Source organism: Meriones unguiculatus, chromosome 6 (genome assembly GCF_030254825.1).
Source record: "Meriones unguiculatus strain TT.TT164.6M chromosome 6, Bangor_MerUng_6.1, whole genome shotgun sequence".
Classification (NCBI taxonomy): Eukaryota; Metazoa; Chordata; class Mammalia; order Rodentia; family Muridae; genus Meriones; species Meriones unguiculatus.
Window position 1 is genome coordinate 11,168,363 of NC_083354.1, and position 26,987 is coordinate 11,195,349.

Genomic DNA, 26,987 nt, shown 5'->3' on the forward strand with positions numbered 1-26,987 from the left:
CCTTCTAATCTGCAAACACACTTCTACTATGCTTACTTACTGGGAGTTACTATCCCAACAAGATTTGGTGAAAAGTCCTAAATTTCCAGCACAATACCAATGTGGCTCAGCTTGTGTCTGGCAAGAGTAGAGCAGGAACAAGAGCACTAGGGTGCTCCAGAACTGCTCCCCGTGGTCTTGCTTACTGTGGTATCTGCCAGACTGTGAGAGTAGGCTCCCTCCTCAAAGTTCAAAAGCACTCTGGGGTTGGGACCCACACACGGCTCAGGAGACCTCACTGAGTACCGGAGAGGAGATGCTCCTTTGAGAATGTATGTGCAAGTACAACTGCTACCATCCGGTGAGAGGAGCCCAGAAGGCTTGGCTCCTCCCCACACTGCCAACCAGCCACTAATCACAGGGTCATTCCAACCCAGTCCGCATGTGTGCTCTTACCAGTGTGCAGGCCACCCACCAACTGAAGACTGAAGTCGTGCAATTCCTTAAAGTGAACGTTGAAGATGACAGTGCTGCACAGTTCAACAGTATGAATTACCTTTAAGTGTAAGAACTATGGAGGGAAATGCTGGGTCATCCTTCACTTTCTTCATATCTCTAGTCTGATACTCCTGCTATGACATACTGGTGTAGGAACTGACCTGGGAAATGAAGTTATCGTGCAAAGAGCCTGGTTTTCTCCCAATACAGAGGTAGCCTCCTGCCGGCGTTTCCTCATGTTGTCCTCCACTGTGTTGAACTCCGACATTGTTCCTCCATAAGGCTGGCCAGGTGTTCCTTCAATCATGTAGCTCCCATACTCCGGTCTCCAGAGGGTTGGGTGGCTATGGAGAAGTCATTTTAGTTTCAGCTTATTCTTTGGCTGTGTTCCACTCAATTTTTAGAAAAATTATAAAGTTGCCTTAAAAAATTTAGAGCTATTAGACACAATTGAAAAAAAGGCTATTAAAAGCTGTAAAATTCCACAGCTTTTCAACTACTTAAGGTTGCTAAGTATTTGAGTTCAAAATATTTATAAGTATCTGAAAATGCACACAGGTACTCTGGTCCAGAACAAAGCTAACTCACTTTGCCACAAAGGAACTGACGTCTTACAAGCTTTCAGCTCAATGCCACAGTCCTCAAGTGCAGCTTTCCAAACAACTAGATAGAAAATGAATGAGAGACTAGATGCTCTTGGCCCCTTCTCTGCTCTCAGGTAGAAAAAGATTTAGCCAGAAAAAAAAAGAAAGTCAAGTGTGGTGGTGCACGCCTTTAATCCCAGCACTTGGAAGGCAAAGACAGGCAGATTCCCAAGTTTGAGATTGGCTCAGGGTCAGCCAGGGCTACTCAGAGAAACCATATCTTAAAAAACAAAACAAAAGAAGAAAGGAATACTTAAACATCATGTTGCTAAAACAAAACTGCCCCCAGTTTTGTCTGGAGCTCTGCTGTGGATTAAAGACACATTTTTCAGAAATGTGTCTTTAAGAACAAGTAAGTGGGGGCTGGAGAGATGGCTCAGAGGTTAAGAGCACTGTTTGCTCTTCCAGAGGTCCTGAGTTCAATTCCCAGCAATCACATGGTGGCTAACAACCATCTATCCTGGGATCTGATGCTCTCTTCTGGCATGCAGGTATACATGCAGAAAGAGCACTCACACACATTAAACAAACAAACAAATGTAAAAAAATATAGAAGAACAAGTAAGTATCTACATTGTCACTGACTGTGGTGGGTGTTCTGAAAGGCCTATGTGGTAACTATTGTTATTCACACTTTATAGAGATGAGGAGCTAAGGAATGAAGAGGTCAGCTAACCTGTTCAAGGCTACTCAGCCACCAAGTAGATGAACAAGAAATGGAGACTCTAACTTAGGACCAAGCCTGTTACATTCTTACTCTTTCTCATCCTGGCTTCTAGACATCTAAGAAAAGATCCTGTCTTAGTTACTTCAAAGGCTGCAGAGTTACTAGGCTGAGTCTTGATTGTATCAGCTTACTTGGGGTTTGTTCTTTCCCCCTTCTCCTGCAGAGTTTCAAGAACGTCTTCTCCATTCAGGAACAACTGGACTTTTCTATTTTCATGATCAAAGGACACCAACATGTATTCCACCTGTGAAAAGTAATAAAGGAAAGAGATGAGTGTTTGTCCAGACTTGACCTTTAGAAACAGAGCATAGAAAATGTGAAGGTTGGAAAGGAGTCACAGAAACTGGGGATCGTCTGCTCATATGTCAACTCCTTTGTATAATATAAAAACCTGCAGAGCATAAGTCTATAGCTCATTGTGAGAGGACAGGAACTCATTCTTCAATTCCTTTTTTCCTCTGTTCTACTCCATAGCCCACAGAAAAGTCAAGTTGTCCATTCTGACAAGTGCTAAAGGAGAGGTCTTTAGAGAAGAGATGCTGAGAGCCACATTTGTGAAGAGGGTGTATTCTAATGCTCATTTTCTCAATGAAATGAAATGTTTAGTGAAGAGGTTCTCTAAATATTTGAGTCAAGATAGATCATACTTTCTGGCAGATTCATCTACAGCCTGTAATTCTCCATCCTCCTTCAAGGATTAAAAGCATAAATGCCCCAAAAGACATTATTTTAGAGGCTCAACGATTTAGCTTTGGTGTGCCACAAGCAACTTAATACAACTTCCTTTATCTGAATGCAATACCATTTATAATACAGAACACAACTGGTATACTTATTACATGTGGTAGAATATTAACAAAAAAAAAAAATCACAGGTCAAATACTAAAGAGAGACTTTTGTGGACCGAGTACAACTTGAGTTTGCTTTTGTTTTCTCTGAAATAGCATGCTTTAGACAATGAGAGTTGGTGTGGAAAGTTAAGATTATGAATAACTATCTGTGAATGAAATAAAATACCTACTATCCAATCTAAGTGAGAAGTTGTGGAGCTGGATTATTCAAGCACATGCTTAGCTGACTCTTCAAAGACAGCAGCCATACAGAACATGTGGCAAGCTAATGGCACACAACACAAACCAGGTCCAGACAATATAATCTAGGTTGGTTTATTTTTATTAAAGAAAAGGGGGAAAGAGGAAAGAAAAGGTAGGTGAGAGTGTATCTCCTTCCTTTTCTTGACGTTTCATATGAGCTCAGAACCTCAGCCTTAAATACACCCAGAAGCTGGTTGGCTGTCAGCACCTGTACTTTAAGTTAGGTGGACTTAGGTCTGTACTGGTGCACATTAAGCTAGTCACTTCAAAAATTTGATTTGCTGGTTTTTGGGTTTTTCAGATGGGGTCTCACTGAGTTGCCCAGGCTGGCCTTGAACTTACCATGTAGCCAAAGCTGGCCTCAAACTCACTATCTTCCTGCCACAGCCTTCCTAGTGCAGAGAATACAGGCATATGCCACCATACAGGCAGCAGCAATAACTTAAGAGGCTCTTTTGTTTTTCAGTTAAAACATACAGAGGAATGAACATTATAACCATGGGAAATGAAATGCTAGTTTAGAATACAAAAGAAAACTAACCAACTGACCAAACAAATAAAACAATTGCAATTAATATTACTAGTCACTTAATTGACAAATTTAGGTTCCTATCAAGAATGGGTGACATACTGATTTAGGTATGTGAAACAGAAATGTAAGAAGGTATAACCACTCAGTCAATGTGGTGAAAACAAAGGCGGAAGAATGTGGAAGGGCTGTCCACATGAAAGACTGCCAGACAGCACCCACACAGAGACCCAGGACTCCTTAGCTTAACTGAGGGGTACATGGAACTCACTACCTGAATCAGTTCTGTTGTCTCCACAGTATGTTAAGTTGTCTGCTCATGAACACAAGGATGCCCCTGACTTTTGCATACACTGATCCTAACTTTTTAAAGCCTATTCTCACAGTTTAAATGTGAAATGCTCCCCACAGCGTTAGGTGCTTTAACACTTGGTCCCTACTGATAACATTGTTTTGAGAGCTCATGGAGCCTTTTTAGATTGAAGTTATGTCTGGCAAAGGTGGGTCACCGGGGGCATACCTTGAAGGTTATATATGCTTCTGGCTCGGTCTTGAGATCTCTGCTTCCCATCTTCATGTTTCCTATACCAAAAGTTCCCACTTCATGGACAGATCACTGTCATCAGTGGCTCCCACTTCCAAGAGACCAGGAAAGTTCTCTTCCCTACGTTGCTTCTGCTAGTCAGAAGGAATCTTCCTCTTTTACTCTTTGGCCTAGCATCACCAGTTATGGATAGCTTAAGCACATAATAAGCTTTCTAAAATGAAAACTAACAGATAACTCTTAGCTTACTGGGTCTGCATCATTTATCTGTGTCCAAAATAAGCAAGAATATCTGTAGTCATTATACTAATGACTAAACTGAAATGACTTTGGTTAGTTTCTTAGTCTTTCTGAAATCCTAAGTTTTAGAAATCCAATTCTCAAATTTAAAAGCATCAAGGAGGACAAAAGATCAAAGAGCTCAAATCCAATCTGTTTTAAATTCTCTAAGTGAACAATCCTGAAGATGCCAACACACCAGACTTTTTATTGAAAAATAATGATCCTGTGATCTCATGAAGCAAACAGAATAGAAAATATCAGAATATTTACTACATGAGAAAGAAAAACTTTTTTATAATGCCTAAATTTGAATGCAATCTTATTAAAAGTTCTCTAGCACTTTTCAATTTTAAATAAGTAAATATAAAACAAAATGAGGTTTCTGTCCTCTCGCCTTTCAAAAAGTAGTCTTTAGAGTTACTCATTTCATTACTCTAGTGCAGCACTTGCCACCACAAAGCACCACGGAACCTCTAGCTAAAATGGCGCTTGGCACAGTCATGTAAGGAATGAGTGACAACAAAACTGACAGAGTAAGCCAAAGCTTTCCCATATACGACGTCTAAAGCCACGATCAATGAGCTATGATGCTGCTGGATCTCACCCCTTCCCTAACTGCTTCCTTGAATGCCACAGAGAGAAACAACGCTAAAGAGAAAATAACAACAGCGTGGAGGTCTTCTACGCCACACTGACTCTAAGGATTAACACAAGTATTATCAGTCACTGTACTAAATTGGGTCATTCTTAACCCTCAGAAATGTGGGATCAACCAGACCTAGTGCTACTGGAGAAGGGAAGATGACCAAGAATGGAAATGTTAAATTATCAGTAAGACAAAATTCGAATAAACATAAAAGCAGAAGTACTGAATAAACCCACAAATCAACTTCTCAACACTTGGGGGTCAGGAGGTTAAAGATAAATGGAAATAAGAGGTAGAGTTGGGCTAAATAAAGAAGGATGAGTATCCACACCTTTTCTAGGAACAGACAAGGTATTCCAGTGCTACTTTCTACTTCTGTTATTTCCAGTCACTGCCATGGCAACTCTCAGGTATTGGGGTGATGAAGATGGATTGCCATGATGTTAAATGTACAGGGAGACTGGGGGTCATCAGTATGACAACCATCTCAGAAACGATTTCAGCTAGGCCATCGGAATGGAGACTTCTGACCCACAGGTACCCTGCCCGCCAAGAACAAGTTAGGGCAGGAAAAATTCAGCTAGTCACCTGGGCAGCACCTGGGCCAACTAACAACACAAGCCACTTTATGTACGGCTTTTTCCTTCTCTGGTTTCAGTTACCCACAGTCTCCAAAGCAGTCTTTACTTCTGACAAAGATCAGTCACATAACTCTTATTTCACTGTATTATAATTATTTGTTACTCTCCGTGAGCAGCAATTAAACTTGATTATACTGATGCATGTGTAAAAAGATCATATGTAGGGTTCAATGCTGTGTATAGCTTCAGGCACCTCTGGAAGGTTGTCTTAGTAACTAACACTAATAATAAAGCAGTGAACATGGCAATTCTCTAACCCTTCCCGGGCTATAAGACCAGAATTCCATAAGCAGACTGAGTGCATATGCCAGGCTGAACACACTGTAAACGGGCTGCAGAGTCTTGCATCAATGCACCATCCCAGAAGGAGAAGGAAAGAAACAAAACACTGAGCACACACTAGCACCAGATGTCAATTCTCCATCGTGCACAGAAGACAGCTCCCTGCGCAGAATTTGAAACAAGGCTGTCCAGCACTGTGAGTTACCCTTCCGTACAGAGAACAGGCCCAGTAGAAATCCTGTCTACTCTGCTATCTTTTAAATGTATACTGCTTTTCCTATACATTAACGCTTAGATCCCTGACATTTCTATTGCTGAGAGTAATTTTTATCCCATTAAATAAGTCACCAATATCTTTCAACAGTTGAATCAGGAACAGGAAAATAAAAATCTAGTTTGCGGTGTCTCTGAGCTGTCGAAGACCGAGAGACGTAAGAGACTACTGCGCACCCTGCTGTATGTGTTAGTGTTGCTAGGGACAGCCAGACATGGTCCTAAGTCATAACGCAAGTTTGAGCATCTTATTTATGCTCATGTGAAATTACACTAGTAAAAATAAAGAGTCTTAATTGAGAGTGACGTAAGTACTCTGTAATATACTAAACACAGAACAGACATACAGCAAATATTTGTGGTATTCAAGGTTAAAATAACAGTGATAATATTCAAAATTGTAGGAATTATACGAAGCCTGTAAGTGGCATTTAGTACAAATGCCAGCTCCTGTTAGTTTGATAATGTCGAAGCCCTTGGGAAGGAAACTAGATGCAGAGGCGTGATAGACATTTTATGAAGCACCGCCTTGTTGGCTTCCACTTGAGGTGAGTTCAGGAAGTAATCCACTTCTCTAGGATGACCGGCAGGTTTCCCAGGGAAACAGTATACTTTGCAGAAGCTCCTTTGTCAGCTTCTGTATGAATGACAAGTAAGAATCTCCACATTCACAGGCACTTAGCCCATCCGACAGGAACCTGATGTGTAAGGAGCCACAAAGTACTCTATCTCCCCCAGCTCCTGCACTTAGGGAAGGTCGGTGTAGGAGGGCGGGAAGGCAAAGTTCCTGATAGTTTAGATGGGTCTCCACCCACCGTGCAGAATCAGGGTTGGGGCCAGCCTTCCACAGCTGGCTCTCTTCTGGCCTATGCTGTCAGTTGACTATTGCTAGAAACACCAGCGTTCCCGAGTTTTCTCTTACACCAGCTCCCCTGGATGATTCCACAGCCATTCTGACTGTTAGTCAAGGCTGTAGTAAGAGTAGATGGCTGAGTTCTTCCCCAAAATGGTTACCGCTGTGTGGGAAAACTGTTTTCTAGATCTAAGGCATGGTCCACCTAATACAATTTTGTTGTTGTTCTTTCATTTTTTAACAAAATCCATCAAGATATCAATTTCCACAAGACACCTATGGGAAGTTTAGATATGTTGAAATCAGAATGATCTTAGTTTCATCCTGCTCTGGTCTTTGGTTGGCGTATGGCATGCTTGATCAGGGCTGCAGCTTCCAGCGCTGGCTGCTGTTTACCTTAGAACATATTAACTATCAGCATCAACTTTAACAATGTGTAAGTGAACTTCTCTTACAGGTGGATTTACCTGTCTGGGTCACCTTGGCCCATAGAGGAAGTTCTTCACTACTAGTTTAGTGAGAAGATTCCCACGTAAAAACCAAGACTTTAAAAGAGAGAAGAAAATAGGATTGCAACTCTCACAAAAGGAAAACAGTGTACATTCTCCATATGGTTATTTAGACTTTAATTAATAAAAGTAAAATTTCAGTTATCTGGTCTCAACTGAATGGTACAGACTAGAACATTTCTTTTACAGTAGAAAGGACAAAAACCAAGAGAGACCAGAATTCTGACCTGGACACTGACAGTGGCACAGAAGAAGCCATGAATGTAGATCTCCCTCAATAATCTATGATTTGGGGCATGTCATGGTGCCTGTGTAGACCTAACTTGTAGGAGCTGGTTTTCTCATCCCACCATGTGGGTTCCAGGAGTCACACTTACGCTGTCAGGGCTGTGGAGAAGCAACCTTTACCCATTAAGCCACCTTGCCACCCTGCTCTTCCAGGCTTTTCATCTATTTTCTAAACCTCCGAATTTGTTTGCTATTTTATTTTTAATCATCCAATTACTTTCGGCATGTCATTTAAAATTTTCTGATATGCATGAAACCCCACCTTGTTTATGAACCAAACTAGGCTTCTCGCTCAAACCGAAGACGCATATCAGGTTACGGATGTAATATTTGTTTTAGCCACCAAAACCTCTCAGTATTATAAATATAAGTAGTTATTTACCTCAAAACAACTGTGCTTTGGAACTTAAGCATCGAGATTTTAAGGACAAACTCCTTAGCTCTTTCCCAAAACAAACTATATTCCCCTGCCAGAGTTCTAGCCACATGTATGTGAAGAGGCCATTGTCAACTGCCCTGCAGTAGGCAGAGCTGGAGGGGAGCTGAGGTTGCCATCTCAGGAGTTTGAGAACTGTGCACTTGCAGTGCAAAGAGGCTTCAGCACAGAAACATGCTATTACTAGAAGAACACTCACAGTGTTCTCTTGGGTGGCTCCCCACTCAGCGCCTGAGGCACCGGAGAGGTGAGGAAACATGTCCCCTGTACCATATATTTACCTTGTCCTAAAGCCTGTGAGAAACAGGAGAAACTCGGGGTTTTAGTTCCTAGGAACCAACTCATGCAACAAGTAGCAGAGGCCCAAACAGGTAACTCCAAAGCACCCGCTGTCCTCACAGAGGGCCATCTATGCCTCAGAGCCAGGACCAAAGTCCCCCTTTTCCCAACACACACAGTTCAGTGCCAATCCAAAATGTCAGTGATTGAACACAGACACTGTAAGTCACAGCTCCAAAAGGCAGTGTCACAGTCCCATTCCAAAGCTGTACCCAGTTTTAGCAGGCTGGCCATCAGTCATGCCAGCCAGCTGTAGGAGTCTGGTTCAGCAGAGGCTGCCTAACTGTAAAGCAAGGTCAGCCTGAGCAGCTAATGAAGGGCAGGCCCAGTCTTGCCTGCTCTGTGTGCCAGTGTGGCTGGCTGGGAAAGGCCCAGTCACACATTCAACTTGTCAGCCTTTGTCCCCTGGGCCAAGGAACTTCCTGTGTATGCAACGAACACTGTCATTCTCTGACTGCTGGCATCTCACTGGCCATCTGATAATGAAAAATGCTAGGCTTAAGTTTGCCTCTATGGTTCCGAGATGGAGTGTACTCCACCTCTTGCTCTATTGCTCTTTTCCTCGTTCATGTGTACACAGCACCAGTTGCTCCTGCCTGCTTGGGCACCAACCTGAGGGGAACAGAGAAGAGTACAGACAATCCTTTTGGAACCTGGGACCCACATGTCTCACTTTTCTGGTGTTCCTATTTTGTCTTTTTAAGTAATAGGAAGATAATACCAACTTCATGGGCTCCTGTATCATTCACTTCTTCAAGGGAACTTTGTAGGCCTCATACACTGACGCCTCCCTAATGTGGCCACCCGCACTGTAACAAAGTACCTTATCTACTCTGCTTTCCCAGAAGCCCCTTTTATTTAAAGGCTATCTTGTTATCCAGAGTTACCCCTTCAGAATCCAGGCTTACAAACTTCTCCATATACATGAGTGGGACTCTGAAGGCAACTGTATGCTCCTGTATGCAGGACACCAGCTTGCCTTCTTGAGTTCTTTTTATATTCTGGGTAATAGCCCTCTACCAGACATAGGGTTAGTGAAGATCCTTTCCCAGTCTGTAGGCTGTCATTTTATTCTGATGACATTTTTGTTGCATTACAGAACTGTCATTTTGTTGCTTTACAGCTTTTCAAACTCATGACAGCCCATTTATTGATTGTTGATCTTAGAGCTTGTGCTGTTGGTGTTCTGTTCAGGAAATTGTCTCCTGTGTCAATGAGTTCTAGGGTCTTCCCCACTTTTTTTTTTTTCCTAACCGATTTAGTGTGTCTGGTTTTATGTTGAGGTCTTTAATCCACTTAGACTTTAATTTTGTGCAGGGTGATAAATACGGATCTATTTGCATTTTTTTACATGTAGACATCCAGTTAGAACAGCACCATTTGCTGAAGATGCTGTCTTTTTTGCATTGTATTGTTTTAGCTTCTTTTCCCAAAATCAAGTATCTGTGGTTGTGTGAATTTGTTTCTGGGTCTTCTATTCGAGTCCATTGATCCACTATTCTGTTTCTATGCCAATACTATGCAGTTTTTATTACTGTTGCTCTATAGCACAGCTTGAGATCAGGGATGGAGATACCTACAGAAGATCTGATATTGTACAGGATTGTTTTAGCAATTCTGGGAGTTTTGTTTTTCCATATGAAACAGAATTGTTCTTTCAAGTTCTGTAAAGAACTGTGTTAGTATTTTGATCGGAATCGCATTGAATCTGTAGATTGCTTTTGGCAGGATGGCCATTTTCACTGTTATTCCTACTGACCCATGAGCATCGGAGATGCTTTCCATCTTGTGATATCTTCAATTTCTTTCTTCAGAGATTTGAAGTTTTTTTTCAAACAGGTCTTTCATTTGCTTGGTCAGAGTCATACCAAGGTACTTTATATTATTTGTGGCTATTGTAAAAGGTGTTGTTTCCCTAATTTCTTTCTCAGCCCTTGTCTTTTGTATACAGGAGGGCTACTGATTGTTTTTTGTTGTTGTTGTTGTTGTTGTTGTTTTTGTTTTTTTTTTTAGTTAATTTTGTATCCAGACACTCTGCTAAAGATGTTTATCAGCTGAAGGAGTTCTCCAGTAGAATTTTTGGGGTAACTCAAGTACACCACCATATCATCTGCGAATAGTGATACTTTAACTTCTTCCTTTCCAATGTGTATTCCCTTGAGTTCCTTTAGTTGTCTTAGTGCTCTAACTAGGACTTCAAGTACTATGTTGAAAAGATACAGAGAAAGAGGGCAGCCTTGCCTTGTCCCTGATTTCAGTGGGATTGATTTTTCTCTGTTTTGTTTGATGTTGGCTATAGGCTTGCTGTATATTGTGTTTACTATGTTTAGGTATATGCCTTGTATCCCTCATCTCTTCAAGACTTTAAACATAAATGGGTGTTGGATTTTGTCAAATGCTTTTTTGGCATCTAAGGAGATGATCATGTGCGGTTTTCTTCCTTCTGTTTGTTTATATGGTGGATTACACTGATGGATTTCCATATATTGAACCACTCCTGCATGCCTGGGATGAAGCCTACTTGGTCATGATGGATGATATCTTTTATGTCTTCTTGGATTTGGTTTGTAAGTATTTTATTAAGTATTTTTGCATCAATGTTCATAAGAGAGATAGGTCTGAAGTTCTCCTTTTTTGTTGGGTCTTTGGGTGGTTTAGGTATCAAGGTTACTGTGGCTTCATACAATGAGTTTGGTAATGTTCCTTCTGTTTCTATTTTGTAGAAGTTTGAGGAGTATTGGAGTTAGCTCTTCTTTGAGGGTCTGTGCTGAAACCATCAGGCCCTGGGCTTTTTTTTGGCAGTGAGACTTTTGGTGACTGCTTCCATTTCCTTGGGGGATACAGGACTGTTTAATCTATTTACCTGATCTTGGTTTAGCTTTGGTAAATGGAATCTATCAAGAAATTCTCCATTTCATTTAGGTTTTCCAATTTTGTGGTGTATAGGCTTTTGAAGACCTAATGATTCTTTGAATTTCCTCAGTGTTTGTCATTATGTCCCTGTATTTGTTTCTGATTTGGATAGTTACTCTCTGCCTTTTAGTTAGTTTGGCTAAGGGTTTGTCTATCTTATCTATCTCTATTTTCTCAAAGAACCAGCTCTTGGTTTCATTGATTCTTTGAATTGTTTTGTTTCTAAATTATTACATTTCTTTTTTAGTTATAATGATGCAAGACACTTGGAGTTGCGTGGGGTGTCCAAACTGACTCCTGCTCCTTTTCACCTCAATTCGTTCAATCCATTTTCTGTAGTTCATTCTGAGCCAAACAACTAGATAACTAAGCTCTTCAGAGCTGAGTACAGAATAAGTGTAGGAGCTGGGAGTGAAGTGAATGAACTCTGTGCTTTCAGGACATCTGGCTCTTATTCTACTTGATTAAAAGGGCCAATGGACCGACCATAAGCCCTAGACAGTACAGGCAGGACTACTGAAGAGTGATAGGCAATAAAGTAGCATTTAATTCCTCCTCAGGTGTGTGTGAGATTTGCAGCTCTCAGAAAATAAACTCTATGAGGTTTTTGTTTTTGTTTTTTTAACTTTTGAGCTTAGAGTGGGTGACTGCTGTTACTTCTCTCTTCAGCACTGCAGAGAAGTGAGGATTCACAGATCCTTGAGGACCATGACTAGCTCCATAATGCACTAAGAAACCCAGTTCCCGACACCTATGGTTAATTCCAAAGAGATTAACAAAAAGAAAAATAACATCCAAGATTTTCTGTATGTAACATGTACATGTATGGGTGAATTCATGCGTGTCAGTCCTTGCCTTCTATCTTGCTTGTTGCTGCCATTTTTTGTTCCGTGTACGCCAGGGTAACTGGCTCACAACCTTCCAGGGATTATCCTGTCTATACCTCCTATGTCCTTGTAAGAAAGCTGTGAATAAAGGTGCTTGAACTACTGCAGCTGGCTTTTACATGGTGTCTGGGATTTGAACTCGGGTCTTTACACTCCACAGTAAGTACTTTATTTTTTGAGCTGTTTCTCTGGTTCACATCTCACATTTTTAATGGTTTCTAAGAGTTTCAAGGGAAATACTCAGGAGTCTCAGCATGTCTTTTAGAAACAAAGGACTTAAACAGAAACTTAAAAGGGTCTTGTGAGAAAACTCCAAAGATGATGATCCGTGTGGACGTTCGGGTCATCTGGAACATCTGTCTCTGGGATACTTTTGTAATCTTATTGTGGAAATTAGTTACGCTACAAAATCCTGACCATCGCAAACATAATATGGACACAGAGAGTACTATGAGCACTGACTCTCCTAGGACAGACCAGGGCCTACGGCCAAAAGTTTTCAGGTTACTTACAATGATGTATCAAAATAAACGCTTAGGGAGAAAGAGCTCTTGTGGGCAATGTACGAGGCCCTCTAGCTTACCCAGGCATTACAACACAAATGTTTAAAAACCTGAAAATATACAAATAAAAACCTCTGCCAGCAAGTAATACATGCTTCAGTGTGAGCCTGTCTCTGTAGCTCTAATCCATTTTTCAGGCTATTATAAAACAATCTAGAAGAAATATCCAATTACTACCCTTGAATCTCCAGGCAGACTATGTGTAGCAGGTTCCTTTGAATTGAACATTTCCTTTAAGAAGTGGGTGGGGTGGGGGCTGCTCTTGAGACCCAGGAAGTTCCTGAAATTGGCAAGATCCACAGCTTCCTCACTAAGATTATAGAAGCAATGAACAACTACTGGAGAGGAGCGGGAGACTGACAGGAACTGTTCCCTGCCTGCATGTCCTGCAGAACGTCCCCCAAGATTTAGCTTTAATGAGTCAGCCAGCACCCAGGCTGGGATGGCCTTTCCTGTGATATAGCTGCCTTCTCGCTGTCCATTCTTCTGAAAAATCACCCTTCACCCAGACCCTTGTAAGTGATCCCAATAAGCACCATGGTTTGTCAAGCTGGACTTCTGTGGGACTGTTTCTTTGGGCTGCCAGCTGCGCCTTACCTGGGGTGAACAAGCATTTCTTCACTTCTGTTCCCCACAGTCTCATGCAGCAACTTACAATACCACACATCTTCCTACACAGCCTATGAAGAAGTACCTTAAGAAAATGGATTCAATCTTCTTTTCAGCCTCAACTCTGGCCACCTGTTTCCTGCATTGGCTCTGTCAAAGCTGCTTGAAATCAGCTCTAGAAACAGAGCCTATTCTTTTGTACGCAGCAGCCACAGCTTTTTCAAAGGCAGCAAGCTTCTTTCCCTTCTTCATTCTCTCTTTTTCTAACCTAGCACAGGAAGCATTTGTATACAGTAATGGTTCTCAACCTGTGGGTTACAACCTTTTGGGGGAGGGGTCAAACGTCCTTTCACAGGGATTGCCTAAAACCATCAGAAAACATTACAATTCAGAACAGTAGCAAAATTACAGTTATGAAGTAACAACAAAAATAATTTTATGCTTGGGGCCCTCACAACATAAGGAACTGTATTAAAGGGTCATAGCATTAGGAAGACTGAGAACCATTAGCATACAGGAAGTTCACAATAAATACTCCTGAATTTGAAAGCAGCTCACCATGGAAATACGGATTTTGAAGTTTCACCATGTCAGAAAAGTTTCAGTTTTTCCAAAGAGCAGTTTGGGCCACTCATTTTGCTTGTTAATTAGAAGAGCTGTTAAGACTCAAAAAGTTTTAGTTACTTAGTATAAACAAAAAACTTCAGAAGTTTACCATGCATGGCTACACAATCAGAAAGTAGCCTTTAAAACATGTTGCTTCAGAGAATGTAAAAACCCAGTCCTGACAGGAAAAAGAAATGAATTCTATTATTTGTTGTGTGCAATCCATGATTTTCAAAACTTATGTGGCATTTAGAACATTCTCAAACAGTTAAAAAGTATTAAAAGCATTTGCCTAGAATACACAAAGCCCTGACTTGAATCCCTGGCACCATGAAAACAAAAGGATACCAAAGCAAGCAAGAAAAGCTCGGCAGAATCTTGGTCATTGAATGTCTTGGAACCAGGAAGACAGCCAGTGTGGACAGAGTACAGTCAAGAGAGCTGGAAGGAAAACAACGTGGGGGAGGCTTCCATTTCCTAGCTGTAAACAAAAATTAGTACAAAATCCAAACACATGAGAAAAGTCCTCAGCAAGCTGCACAGCCTCCTCCTCAAGAACTCAGTAACTTCTGAAGCTCTGTTAGGTAGCGTCTCTCAGAGGACAACTCTGTCAGGCTCCTGTCTGCAGACTTAGCAGAGTACCATTCATAGTGTCAGGGATTGGCATTCTCCCATAGGGGTGGGTCATTGGTTGGGTCAGGCATTGGTTGGGCATTTCCTCAATCTCTGCTCTATCTTTATCCCTGCACATCTTGCAGGCAGGTAAATTTGAGGTTGAAGTTTTTTGTGGGTGGGTTGGAGTTCTCCTCCCTCTACTAAGAGGCTATTCTAGTTAGAAGGTATCCTCTTTAGTCTCTATGGCCTCTGCTACTAGGAGTCACTGCTTGAGTCCCCCTTATATCCTCCCAGGAGCCTACCCTGTCTTAGGTCTCCAGCTTGTCACAGAGATGTCCCCACCCTCAGTTTCTCTTTCTCTACAGGCCTTCTGAACCCTCACCCTCGCTCTCCCCAAGTCTGTTCTCTACCCTCTTAACTCTGTGCTCCTTCTCCTACCTTGTTCCCTCTCTTCAGCAGCTACCTCTGTCTATTCTATCTCCCCTTCCAAATGAGATTTATGTATCCTCCCTTGAATCCTCCTTGTTATTTATCTTCTTTGGGTCTATGCCTTGTAGCATGCTTATGCTGAGACTCACAGCCAAACATTACGTGATGCTTAGGGAGTCTTGTGGAAAAGTGGAAGGAAAGAGAAAAGGATCTGGAGGTGACAGGAGCTCCACAAAAAGACCAACAGGGCTAACTAACCATGGCCCAGAGGGGTTTTCTGAGACTCAACTATCAACCAAGGACCAAGCATGAATCGGACTTACGCATCCTATACAGATGTAGCAGATGGACGGCTTAGAGTTCCGTACTAGAACTCTAGTATGGAAGTGCAGACTGCATTGGACACAGACTCACTTGTCAGCTTTTTGATCACTTCCCCCTGGTTGGGACTACCTTATTGGGCCACAGGGATAGAGACAGGCTCAGTCCTGATGCAACTTGATGAGCTGGAGTGGATGGGAAAGAGAGCTCTCCTTTTCTGAAGAAGAGGAGATGGGGGAAGGAGGAGGGAGGGTGGCAACAACCAGGATGTAAAGTGAATTTTAAAAATAAGTAAATTAAAATAATACTAAGAAAAGAACTCAGTAAGTAATGTTATGCAGAAGCACCCCAAAGTGAGACAGGCATTTACACTCCAACTAAATTATAATCCAGGGATACTGGGTAGAGGATGCAGACTTTTCCAGAGCTACTCATCAGCTATAAAAACAGCTTCTTTAAAAGATCCTCTATCTAAATAATCATATTCCCAAAGTATTATTAATACGTACAGGAATTATTATTAATGCATACTTTTGTCATTTAAAGATTGAAAGCACATTCAAAATGGGTGGGGGTCAACCAATGGCAAGGGGCCTAAAATGTGAAAAGCAATCACTAGAACCACACGAATTATCACAATTCAATGTGTCCAGAACAGTGAATTTAGAAAGGTTGAAGGATGAAAGACAAACTTAGACACTCAGCAAATGCATACAGTTTTATATGTGCAAGACAATTACACTGAAAACTACAAAACACTGCTAAGAAATTAAAGATGTGCAGAAGAGATTTACTTGTTCATGAGTAGGGAAATTCAATATTGTTTAGGTATCAATTCTTAAATTGATATGAAGACTCAATAGAGTCCTAATGAGATCAAAATCTCATGAGGGTTTGTTTTTTATACACACGGCCTATCTGGTTCTAAAACTCATGGAAATTTAATATATCTGGAAACATCTAAACTAATTAAAAAACAAAGAGCAGTGGTGGTGGTGCATGCCTTTGATCCCAGCAGTCATGAGGCAGAGACAGTCAGATCTCTGTGGTGAGTTCAAGGCCAGCCTGGTCTACAAAGCAAGTTCCAGGATAGCCAGGGCTATATAAAGAAACGATGTCTCAAAAAACAAACAAACAAAAAACAAAAGCAGGGAAACAAACAAAAACAAAGAAAGAAGGTATTTTCTGACTTCATGCTCTACAGAACCAAAGAAGAAAATGTTATCGGCACAAAGGCAGGTCAGTAGACAGTGCAACAAGTCCAGAAATAAAACTACATATCACACACTTTCTTAAGCAAAGGAAGGCTAGTGCTTTCAACAAACACTGCAGCAACACTGAACATAAACACATGTGTATGCACAAACACAATACACAGGTTGCCTTTCTTTTCTATGAAACATGGATGGATGGATGGAAGATGGGGTTGGGGGGGCACAACCCAGAATTTTTGTAATGCTTATTAAGAGATGAATTATCTTCACTTCAGATAAGAAGTTAATATCCAGAGTTCACAAAAATTGTAAAAATTAAATACCAACAAAATTCAAGTGGCATTCAATGAACAGACAAACGAAAGTAATAGCCATTGTTTGAGAAAAGAAACACAAATGGCCAATATCTCTAGCAATCAGGACAATGCAAATCAAAACTATTTTGAGATACAACCTCACCTCAGTCAGAATGCCGTCATCAATAAATCTGACAACAAATATTAGAGAGGATGTGGAGGGAAAGGAACCCTATTCACTGCTGGTGGGAATGAAAACTAATACAGCCATTGAAGATTTCTCAAAAAAAAAAATAATAAAATTACCATATGACCCAGCTATTTCACTCCTAGACATTTACCCACAGAACTCCATGCTCTACCACAGAGATATTTACGTGTTTATTGCTATTTTATTTACTACTGAAAGGAATTGGAATCAACCTAGTTGTCTTTCAAACAGAGGAATAGATAATGAGAATTTAGTATACATATTACATACACATACGTGCATTTATATGTATATATGTATGTGTATACACATATATGTATATGTGTGTAGTATTATTTGGCTGTAAAGAAAAAATGTGATCTCAAACCTTGCAGGAAAATGGATAGTTAGAATGGACTTAGGTGAGGTCGTACAATCTCAAAAAGAAAACACTCCACATGCTCTCCCTTGTATCTGGAGTCTAGCCAATAACATCTGTACATAAATGTACATGTAAGCACAGTATAATATGTAGAAATAGAATTTTAAAAACCTAAAAACTAAATATTAGGGAATAAGGAAGGGAATACAGGTAACAAACACAAATTATAAAAGGATATAAAACTAATTTTATTTAAAGGATATAAAGGATATATATAATTTTATTTAAAGGATATAATTGTTTTTCTAATTCTAGTTCATTCTTGGTAGTCTATATAGTCATTCAAATGTCAAAATATAAAAATCCAACATAAAATTTCAGGTTATGTTTTGAATAGCTATTCTGTCAGAACACGGTCGAAAAATGGAGTCACGTGAGGAGAATACTGAATGCTTGGGAGAAAACTCCAGGAAAACAAGACAAGAGTTTTGTGACCTTAGTTTCTTCAAAACATGATCTGTTCATGGAATGAATTTCTGAGCTCCTCAGGTTTAACAGATAGGAGTGAGCCCACTTCAGATTACTCACCATTGCTTGCTGGCATTATTCAATTAAATGTTTGAACTATCCTTTCTACGGAATGGTTTGTCTTTGTAGTTGTGCACTTAACTCAGGCGATCCTTCTTACCTCCCAGAGTACAGACTATCTGATGCCCTGAATAAAGTTGGCTATTGTATGAGACTTTTGTCCACCTCATTTATCAGCTCCATTCTCCCAGGTCCCGCTGCCTCTAGAGCAGTGACACCACTTTACCTGCAATAAAAGTTCATTGGGTCTTTGGATCTCATCTAATTTTCGCGTGTTACATTTTTTATTTCCAACATTTTTTTTAAAGATAAAGTTTAAAATAAATAAAGCTCAAAAAAAAGGAATGAGATGTGTTCAACAGCTTATTCTAGAAAATCAATAAATGTGGTTCTGAAACACAACTGATATTCTGAAATGCAATTTTATTATTTATTATCATGTTATTATTTTGTGTCTATGTGCGTGTACATCTGTGCACCACACGAGCGCAGTATCCTCAGAGGTGAGAGGACGGTGCTAGGACTGGAGTGGCAGGTGGCTGTGAGAAGCCATGCGGGTACTCCATCAACCGGGGTCCTCTGGAAAGACAAGTGCTCCTAGCTGCTGAGCCATTTTCCATTTCCATCAGAAAGTACTAAGCTAATGAAACAGATCTGGTTGCAAAACCAAACAACTAAGGTGGTTTGTCTCACCCACAGTGACTCTGGTTATTTAAATGAGATATAAAGTAAGGCCTACTTTATAACACAGTCCTACACCTCCAGCTACCTGGAAGACTGAAGCAGGAGGATTACAAGTTCAAGGACTGCCTGCTTCAAAATTTTAAAAAGGGCTGGGGATATAGCTCAGTAGGCAGCATGCTTGCTGATCACACTACTGAGACAAAGAAGGAAACTTGGAAGAACGGTGTTTGGGAAAGGCATATTCTTTGAGAACTACTGTATTTAGTTAAAAACCTGAAAGTGTTTTCTTTTTCCTGCATTGAAACTTCTTTATTTTTTAAAATTTTATTAATATAAATTATTTTTAAAAGGTCCCATCTTTACTCCATCTGGGGGTGAGATGAAGAAAGAACAGACTCAGGGATACAAGTACAGAAAGGCTGCGCTCAGGTAGGCTATGCTCGCTCTGATGGTGTAGTACTAACTACAGTAACAACCAAGGACTTCCCCACGGGGACAGGGAATTAGCTAGTCTTGCAGGAGGTCTCTGTAGGTACAGTTTTAGGATGTAAAACTTTCTACTTGTACATACATCAACATTCACACTCAGACCAGAGGAAGGCTTTGCCAATTCTGAGACTGACCAGTTTGAGAAAGGCCTTGCCAATTTCCCATGAGTCTGAGGCTTTGGTCCTTGACAGGACTCAAGTCAAACAAAATGCGTTCACTTTTACTTACTCACTCCCTGCACATGCTGACATCTTTCACACATCTGCTTCTTTGCATTATATCCTGAAAGCTCCAGGACCTGCATAGCTTGAGTGCTGTAAAAGGGGATTTGGTAACATGACAAGCATTGCAAATAATCTAAAACTTTAGAATCAGGTTTCAATTCTGGTACAAAGCAACTGAAAAGGCTGGGCCCAGCTGACAGCAATATTAAGGTGGGGGGGAGTAGTAGCTATTGCTATATGCATTTCAGATTTCCCAGACCAGTCTTTGTTTTCTGGGGACAGATTACACACCAAGAGCCCTATGCAGGCTGGGAAAGAACTAACTGAATTATGTCCCTATCCCTGAATCAATATTTTATTTATTTATTTATTTAGAGGCAGGGACTATCTATGTAGCCCTGGCTGTCCTAGGGATTACTACATAGACCAGGCTGGCCTTGAATGCAGAGTTAGGATCTGTCATGTTAAAGGTGAAATAGGCACACGTAGGAAAAAGAAAGACAAACAAACAAAACCAAAACAAAGCCGGCCATGGCTCCAAAGGACACAGCCAAAACATACACACACACAGACCCAATTGTCCCTACTCAAACTGCAAAAGTTGAAGAAATAGAGAAAGTGAAGAAGCAGGCTCAAGACCCAACAGTCAGTCTGGCAAACACTAAACCCAAAGTTCTTTTTGGTGTGGAGATATAAACACTATCCTTGTACATGTAGCCGAACATTTCTGAAGTGGCAGGCTCTCTTCCAAATACAACTGTGACCAGTTTTAAGGTTTGGCTGCAGTTCTTGTTTTTTTCCAAGTCCATGGCCCCACAGATATGATATCAAACCCTGTAAAACAGTGGTTCTTAATCATCCTAATACTGCAACTGTTTAATACAGTTCTCATGTTCTAGGTGACCCCAACCACAAAATTATTTTTGTTGCTACTTCATAACTGTAATTTTGCTACTGTTATGAGTTGTTGTATAAACCCCTGATATGCAGGATATATATGCACCCCCAAAGGGGCTGTGACCCACAGGTTGAAGACCACTGCTGTATTTGGTGTCAGGCCTATCCAATGTAACATCTTACGTCTACAACACTTCCACTCAGCAGGAACAGCCCTCATCTCCAGAGCCCAGACCACTCAGCACACCTCTCCCACTTTTATCTGCTCAGTCTGTTTCTCAGTTACTCCCCAAGGCTTCTACTTACAGATTGGGTGCTGAATGGCCTCAGATATCCCCTCCGTGTACACAGCAGTAAGTTCCTACTGTGCACAGGGCTTGTGCTGACTTCCAGCTCTTGTACATAAGGCTGTCATCACAACAAACACTTGGGCACGAGACTGCCAGAAGTGTAAAACTGCCACAATGGAGGCTTAAGTGTCTGTACTACAAAGGTCAGAGGCAAGAAAGGGGAGCCCTGGAGGACGAGACCAAGGCTTCACTCTAGTGCAGTATCAGGAGTAACAGCATGGTAGGGACTTTTCCCCCTTATCTTCTAGGAATTTTTCACAATTCTAATTCTTCCCATGTCAGGCTATTTCCAAGTAAATTCTCAACACTAAAAGACTGGGGGGAAATCAGTCTATAGGTTTGTACATAACTAATGACAGAATATTTGGAAATGCAGTTCCAGCAGCCACTAAATTTTCATAGAACACCCTGGTGTCATATAATGAAGGAACATTGTTAGCCAGGCTACTTATTATTGGAGGATTACACCTCTGGAGTCCAACTTCTCAACAGACCTACCCAGCATCCTCTTTTCAGGAAGTATTAACTGACTGGGTAGTGGTGGTGCATGCCGTTAAGCCCAGCACTTGGGATGCAGAGGCAGGTGCGTCTCTGGTCAACAGAGGGAGTTCCAGGACAGCCAGGGCTACACAGAGAAACCCTGTCCTGAGGGGAGAAAAAGTGTTAACTGGCTGAAATGCCCAACATTCTCCCCCTAAACAGAATACAACTGCATGGAATTGCCAGGCTTTTCTACTCCCCTTGACCTTTTGTGGGGAGGAAGAAAGGCAATCCTAGCACCAACTCTCTCTAAAGCAAAGCCTGGCATGATGGATATGTGTGTGGTACACTCAGGTCCTACCCTCTGTGCAGCTCCCTGTAACATCAGGTTTGCTCAGCAAGGGCAAGTCTCTTCAAACAAGTAATTAGTTGCGTATGCCCTTCCTGCCAACAGGGGGCGCATTTTTTTTAAAAAGAGAAAGGTGATCTGGGAGGTTCCTGGTTCCACAGAGAAAGGGCAAGGAGTCAGGGGACACTGGAGTGAACAGCTATGCTTCACCTGTACTGAACATGTGAGGATGAAGCTCTACCTAGAACCACAATTACAAACACATTAACCGCCTTCCTTTTCTTTTTCTGAAGTATGGAGTCTTCGTTAAATATTGGAAGATGCAAAAAAAAAAAAAAAAAAAAAATCAATTTTTGATTGCTCAACAATGGCTAGTTCCAAGAGAACCTTAAAGGATGCCACAATTACTTGCTGTCAACAATACCAGGCTCTCAGTTAGGCCCTAGGAAAAACAGGTGAACAAGAAGCATAATGTTCCTGCCCTGTAAATGGCACACAAAACACAAATGAGAAACTGCCAAAGGTTGTAAATACACAACAAACTTTACACTAACACTGGAGAACTGCCAAACATGTGTGTCCCTTTCCTGAGAAAAATGTGATAGACAATTTTTGTAGAAATGCAAATTATTAGTCCTTATATAATTCTTCCAGCTGCAGATGGCAGAATCATCTACCAACATTACGTACAGAAAGCACTTTGAAACTTAGCCCCAGGATGATGATATTGACTAAAAGTTAAATTATAAGAGTGGCACCCTATCTATGGCAAATAACAAACCCACACTACAAAGAGACTGACTCCTCAAGAGATCAATTTAACTTTATGTATATCAGCGTATGCGTGTGTGCTTTAGGGAGCGAACTAAACTATATAAAAATAACAACGGTCTCGGCGTTGCACCAATTTTAGCACTGGTTGGTAACACTTAGCTGAAGGATCTCACCAGCCTTACCTAACCTGTAAGTAGTAAGCGTTCAGTTAAACGGGATCATGAAGCCACCGGTTCTTCAGGACAGGCACAAGCCCTGGTACTGTATGTGTCAATGTACACCTCTGAAGTTTGCGGACAGGTGTGAGGCGTGACAGTTTAAGAAAAGAACCTAGGTGATGGAGGGCCGAAGCAAACACCCCGGAGATCTGAACCGTGACAGCACGCCGACGGGGGCCAGTTAGTCTGGTCCACACTCATCTCCAAGGCGGACCGTGCGACGGGACGGCGGGAGATCGACACTCCCACGACAGCTCCCGCCCGGACCCTCCGGGCCTCCGAGCGGCTGCCGCCCCAGCACGAATGAATGACTCCCGAGCCGCAGCGCCGCTCGGCCGGCGGCGGGTCCGCGGGCGGCCTGGCCGAACAAAGGCGCGCGGGCTCACCTCGTCACCCCACTTGAGCACGTCCTTGTGCCGGTCCTTGACGGCGTGGTAGATGTGCAGGAACTGGAGGATGCCGTGCCGCCGCACGTGGTCGGCGTGGCGCTGGGTCTCCTCCCAGCTCAGCGGCGAGCCTTGGGACAGCAGCCCCATGGCCGCGTCCTCCTCCCGGCCGCAGCTCCGCCCCGGGGGCTCGCGAGGGCCGCGCGGCGGGCGTCCCGTCCGTTCCCGCTCCGACTCGGACTCGGACCCCGCCGCGCGGGTGGACGGCCCGGGACGGGGGGTCTCTCGCCGCCGCCCGGTCTCGCGCTCCCACGCCTGCCCCGCGGCCCAGGCCGCCGCGGCAGCGCTCCACTCGGCTCCGCCGGTGTCGTGCACGGGCTTCCTAGTTGCGACCCGAAGCAGCGCCGACACCGAGCATGCCCAGTTCCGCGCCTGCCGCTCCGCGCGCCGCGCTCCGCGTTTTATAGGCTGCGGCGGGGGCGGGGAGCAGAGCGCCGGGTCGTGGGCGGGTCACGGGGGCGGGGCCTCGGGAGGGGGCGGGGCTGAGGCCGGTGGCCGTCCGCGGGTGGCCTGGTGACCAGCGAATAAGGACTGAGAGGTCTCGGTCCCGAAATAAAATCCGGGTCATGAAAAAACGATTGTTAGAATTAATCAAAAGCCGACCGGATTCCTTTTTTTTTTTTTTTTTTTTTTTGGGTGTGAAGGGCCTCATGCTTACAAACGGTGGGAGACAAAAATGTGTTGCAAACAAATATTAACTCCGGAGTTAGTAAAGTTAGTAAACTCCGGAGTAAGACTTTTTCATGTATGTTTACAGCTCTCCATGGCATGGAGGTGCAGAGCGTTGATTGCTGGTCCTTTACATGGATCCGTGTGTCTACAAGGGGTTAGACATATGTGTGTCATCATTGGAAGTCCTCTAAATTAACTAACTGTCGATGGGATCTCCGGTTGGCACAGACCTCATTCACTGTGAGAAAGAGATCTTGTGGTGTGTCTCCAAGTGGGCAGTGTGAGAAGTTGTCTTCAGAACTTACCCCGCCTTCAGAACCTAACATCCAGCCAGCACCGGGTCACTCTATTGCTCAGGAGAGCTTTACCCTGACTGCTGAAGGCTCCAGGACCTGGATTCGGTGGGAATGGAAGAAAGGCGTCCCCACGACCTGCCCCTTTGCTCCTGAGTAATTGTTCGACTAATGTTTTGCAACTGGATAAATATATGCAGTAACTAGATGATCCATTCTTGTACAGAGGGCAGAAAACATTCACTACATCTTTTCTCCTAGACTGTAGTTACATTTTTATTATGTAGTTACTTAGAGACAAGATCTCACTATGTAACCCAACCCAGCCTTGAACTTCAGGCAGCCATCTTGCCCCAGTCTCCTGAGTGCTGGGATTATAGGTATGAACTTCCACACCTGTCTTAGATTTGATATCTAATAAACACTAACCAATGAATGCGTGATAGGAATATTTGCTCACTGCCTTCATATTGAATGTGTCCATCAAAAAGCTTGGGACGGGACCGTGGGTATGGCTGTGATTTCCACAGTGGGAAGTGAGTAGGTGCACAATTTAGATGATATGTGAATCTAAGACAGAAGATGACATTTATCCCTAGCACATACTGCAATAATAATAATAATAAACTCATTCTAATTTCCCCCACCCTCTTAACCGCTACTACTCATCTTACTGTGTCCTCCCCATCAACCTTCTTTCTTGGTCCTTAACTATGTTCTGAGGCTCCCTTCATTCTTGTTTCTTTTCTGAATGCCCGAGATCCACCACCTGACACACTTCTTTGGATTCTGGTTAGTCTGTATTGTGCCTGAATGTGTATACACCTTTGCCTATTACACTACGTGTGTTAGATACTGGCTTTCTTTAGAGTAGAGGTGACGTGTGTGTGTGTGTGTGTGTGTGTTGTTGTTGTTGTTGTTCTTCTTCTTCTTCTAGGAAATGCTCAATATACACTATTGCTTACTAAGTGTTAATTTTTCTGGGGGAAAGAGCAGGTATTGGGAGAGGGGGAGAAAAGCTGTTTCACCTACATGTAAAGTTTCCCAAAGAGCATTTGGTTATTCTCAGAATCTCACCTCACATTTTCATACACCTGCATGATTCAGCACACCAGCCACCATCCTCAAGTGGCTATCAAGCATTTGGAATGTCTCTGACATGACTTTAATCGTGAATTCTTGAGGCCAGCCTGGGCTAGAACCAGACAACCACCACCCCCTTAAAAATTTCATCTTTCTCTTGGTAACTGGGACACTTTCGCATAAATATGGAACAAGTTAGGAATGTGAATTTTCAACTGTAAATTTTATGAAATAAAAATGCAAATTATGTCTTCTGATGGAAAGTTAGGGACCCGGGAGATACCAGATTTGAAGACTTGCTACAAAAATTAAAATATCTCTTTAAAAAATTTATCCAGGAGGTGGTGGCACACACTTTTAATCCCAGGATTTAAGAGGCAGAGGCAGGGGGGTCTCTTGTGAGTTCGAGGACAACCTGGTGTACAGAGTAAGTTCCAGGACAGCCAGGGTTACATAGAGAAACGGTGTCTCAAAATATATAAATATATTTGTTTATGCTATACATCATGTTGATGCAATAAATTTCAGATATGTTTGGTTAAAATAAATAGCCAATTGTTTACGTTGTCTCACCAAGATCTCTGCAGTTCTTTAAGGCGGCTACTGAAAAGTGACGTTTGTGGCGTACCCCCCTTCGTTGCAACAGAGCTGTTGACGTCGACTTTTGTTTACCTGTAGAAAAGTACTTCTCCCAGCACACCTGCTGTTTTCTCACGGGGAGACCTGTGAAGCCATCTCCAGGGGGAATGTCAACTCATTGTCAGGAGGAAACAGGTTTGAATGGTTCAGTGACTAGTTCTGGCACAGCCAAATTCCGACGCCATAACTAACGTCTTGGCGATTTACTCCTGCAACCGGGATCCACAATCGCTAGGGAGCTGTCTGGGCTCCGTGGTCTCAGTTCCGAAAGCTCACTCCTGTGCGAGGGTCTCAGAGCTCCGGACCATGACTTGGACCCGGGCACTGTGGCGCCACTGAGGGGGATTTGCCAAATTTTAAGCCATGCTCCCTTGCAGTGTCTTCAGCTATGTTTAAAAAGAGACACCACCACGTAGCCGCGTCCAGCAAGGGTCTCCCTTCTGCCGGTGCTTGCTCTGCACCTGCAAGTTTCCAAGATTGCACGGGACAGACTGCCCGCCGGCCGGGTCTCAGCTCGGGAGCGTTATTTTCCAGCGGGCGGAGGGGTGCACGGGGAGGCGATGCTATGGGGAGAAAGAACTCCCAGCTGGCAGAGCAGCTCTCCCCTCCGCCATCATCACGGGCGCATCCAGGCTCGGCGGCTCCGAGAGGATGCTCTGGGTCTTCCGGGGTACCCGGCCGTGCGCGCGCCCACCGAGCGAGGCAGCGAGCGCGGCCGCGCGCAGGCCCCGCCCACAGGCGGCGGGAAAACCCGGACGCGGAGCCCGCACGGGCCCCGCAGCGCCGGGGCGTCGCCGCGCGCTCGCCGTTGTTGTGGTAGCGCCGGCCACGTGACCGCCGGCCCGCCTTCCCCGCGGCGCGCCGTGCCGCCTCACCGTGACTCAGCACTCTGAGCGGGCTGGCCGCCCGCAGGGGTCCGCTCCCGGGCACAGGCTGCCGGGGGTCCCCGCGGGAGGGCCGTTGTCGCCGCCGCCACTTCGGATGCGCAAGGCCGGACTGGGCGTCTTTCCTCGGGCGTCACGCGGTGACGTTCCCCCGTCCGGGGACGGATGCGGAGGCGCAGAGCCTTGGGGACTGAAGGAGGAAAGCTCCCCTGGGTCTGAGCTAGTGCCTGGTGGCCTAAGTGACTCTGTGCTGCACCTGCTCTGCGCCACCCTTGGGTTTCATGGGGAAACCGAGGACAGGACCTTGTGACCAGGTTTTTCTCAGCG

At 43.3% G+C, this 26,987-nt stretch overlaps 1 protein-coding gene across 1 annotated transcript in view; it reads right to left on the reverse strand.

Annotated features, from left to right (window-relative positions):
• The window catches only part of Gclc (glutamate-cysteine ligase catalytic subunit), a 42,676-nt gene extending 19,213 nt beyond the window's left edge, over nt 1-23,463 (reverse strand). The window contains exons 1-3 of the mRNA XM_021643445.2: nt 23,030-23,463; nt 1,980-2,092; nt 639-821 (exon numbers count right to left, since the gene is read on the reverse strand). Of these exons, the coding sequence (XP_021499120.1) occupies nt 639-821; nt 1,980-2,092; nt 23,030-23,179 (446 nt within the window). The 5' untranslated portion in view covers nt 23,180-23,463. The remainder of the gene's footprint in view (nt 1-638; nt 822-1,979; nt 2,093-23,029) is intronic.
• Nucleotides 23,464-26,987: the final 3,524 nt, after the last annotated feature.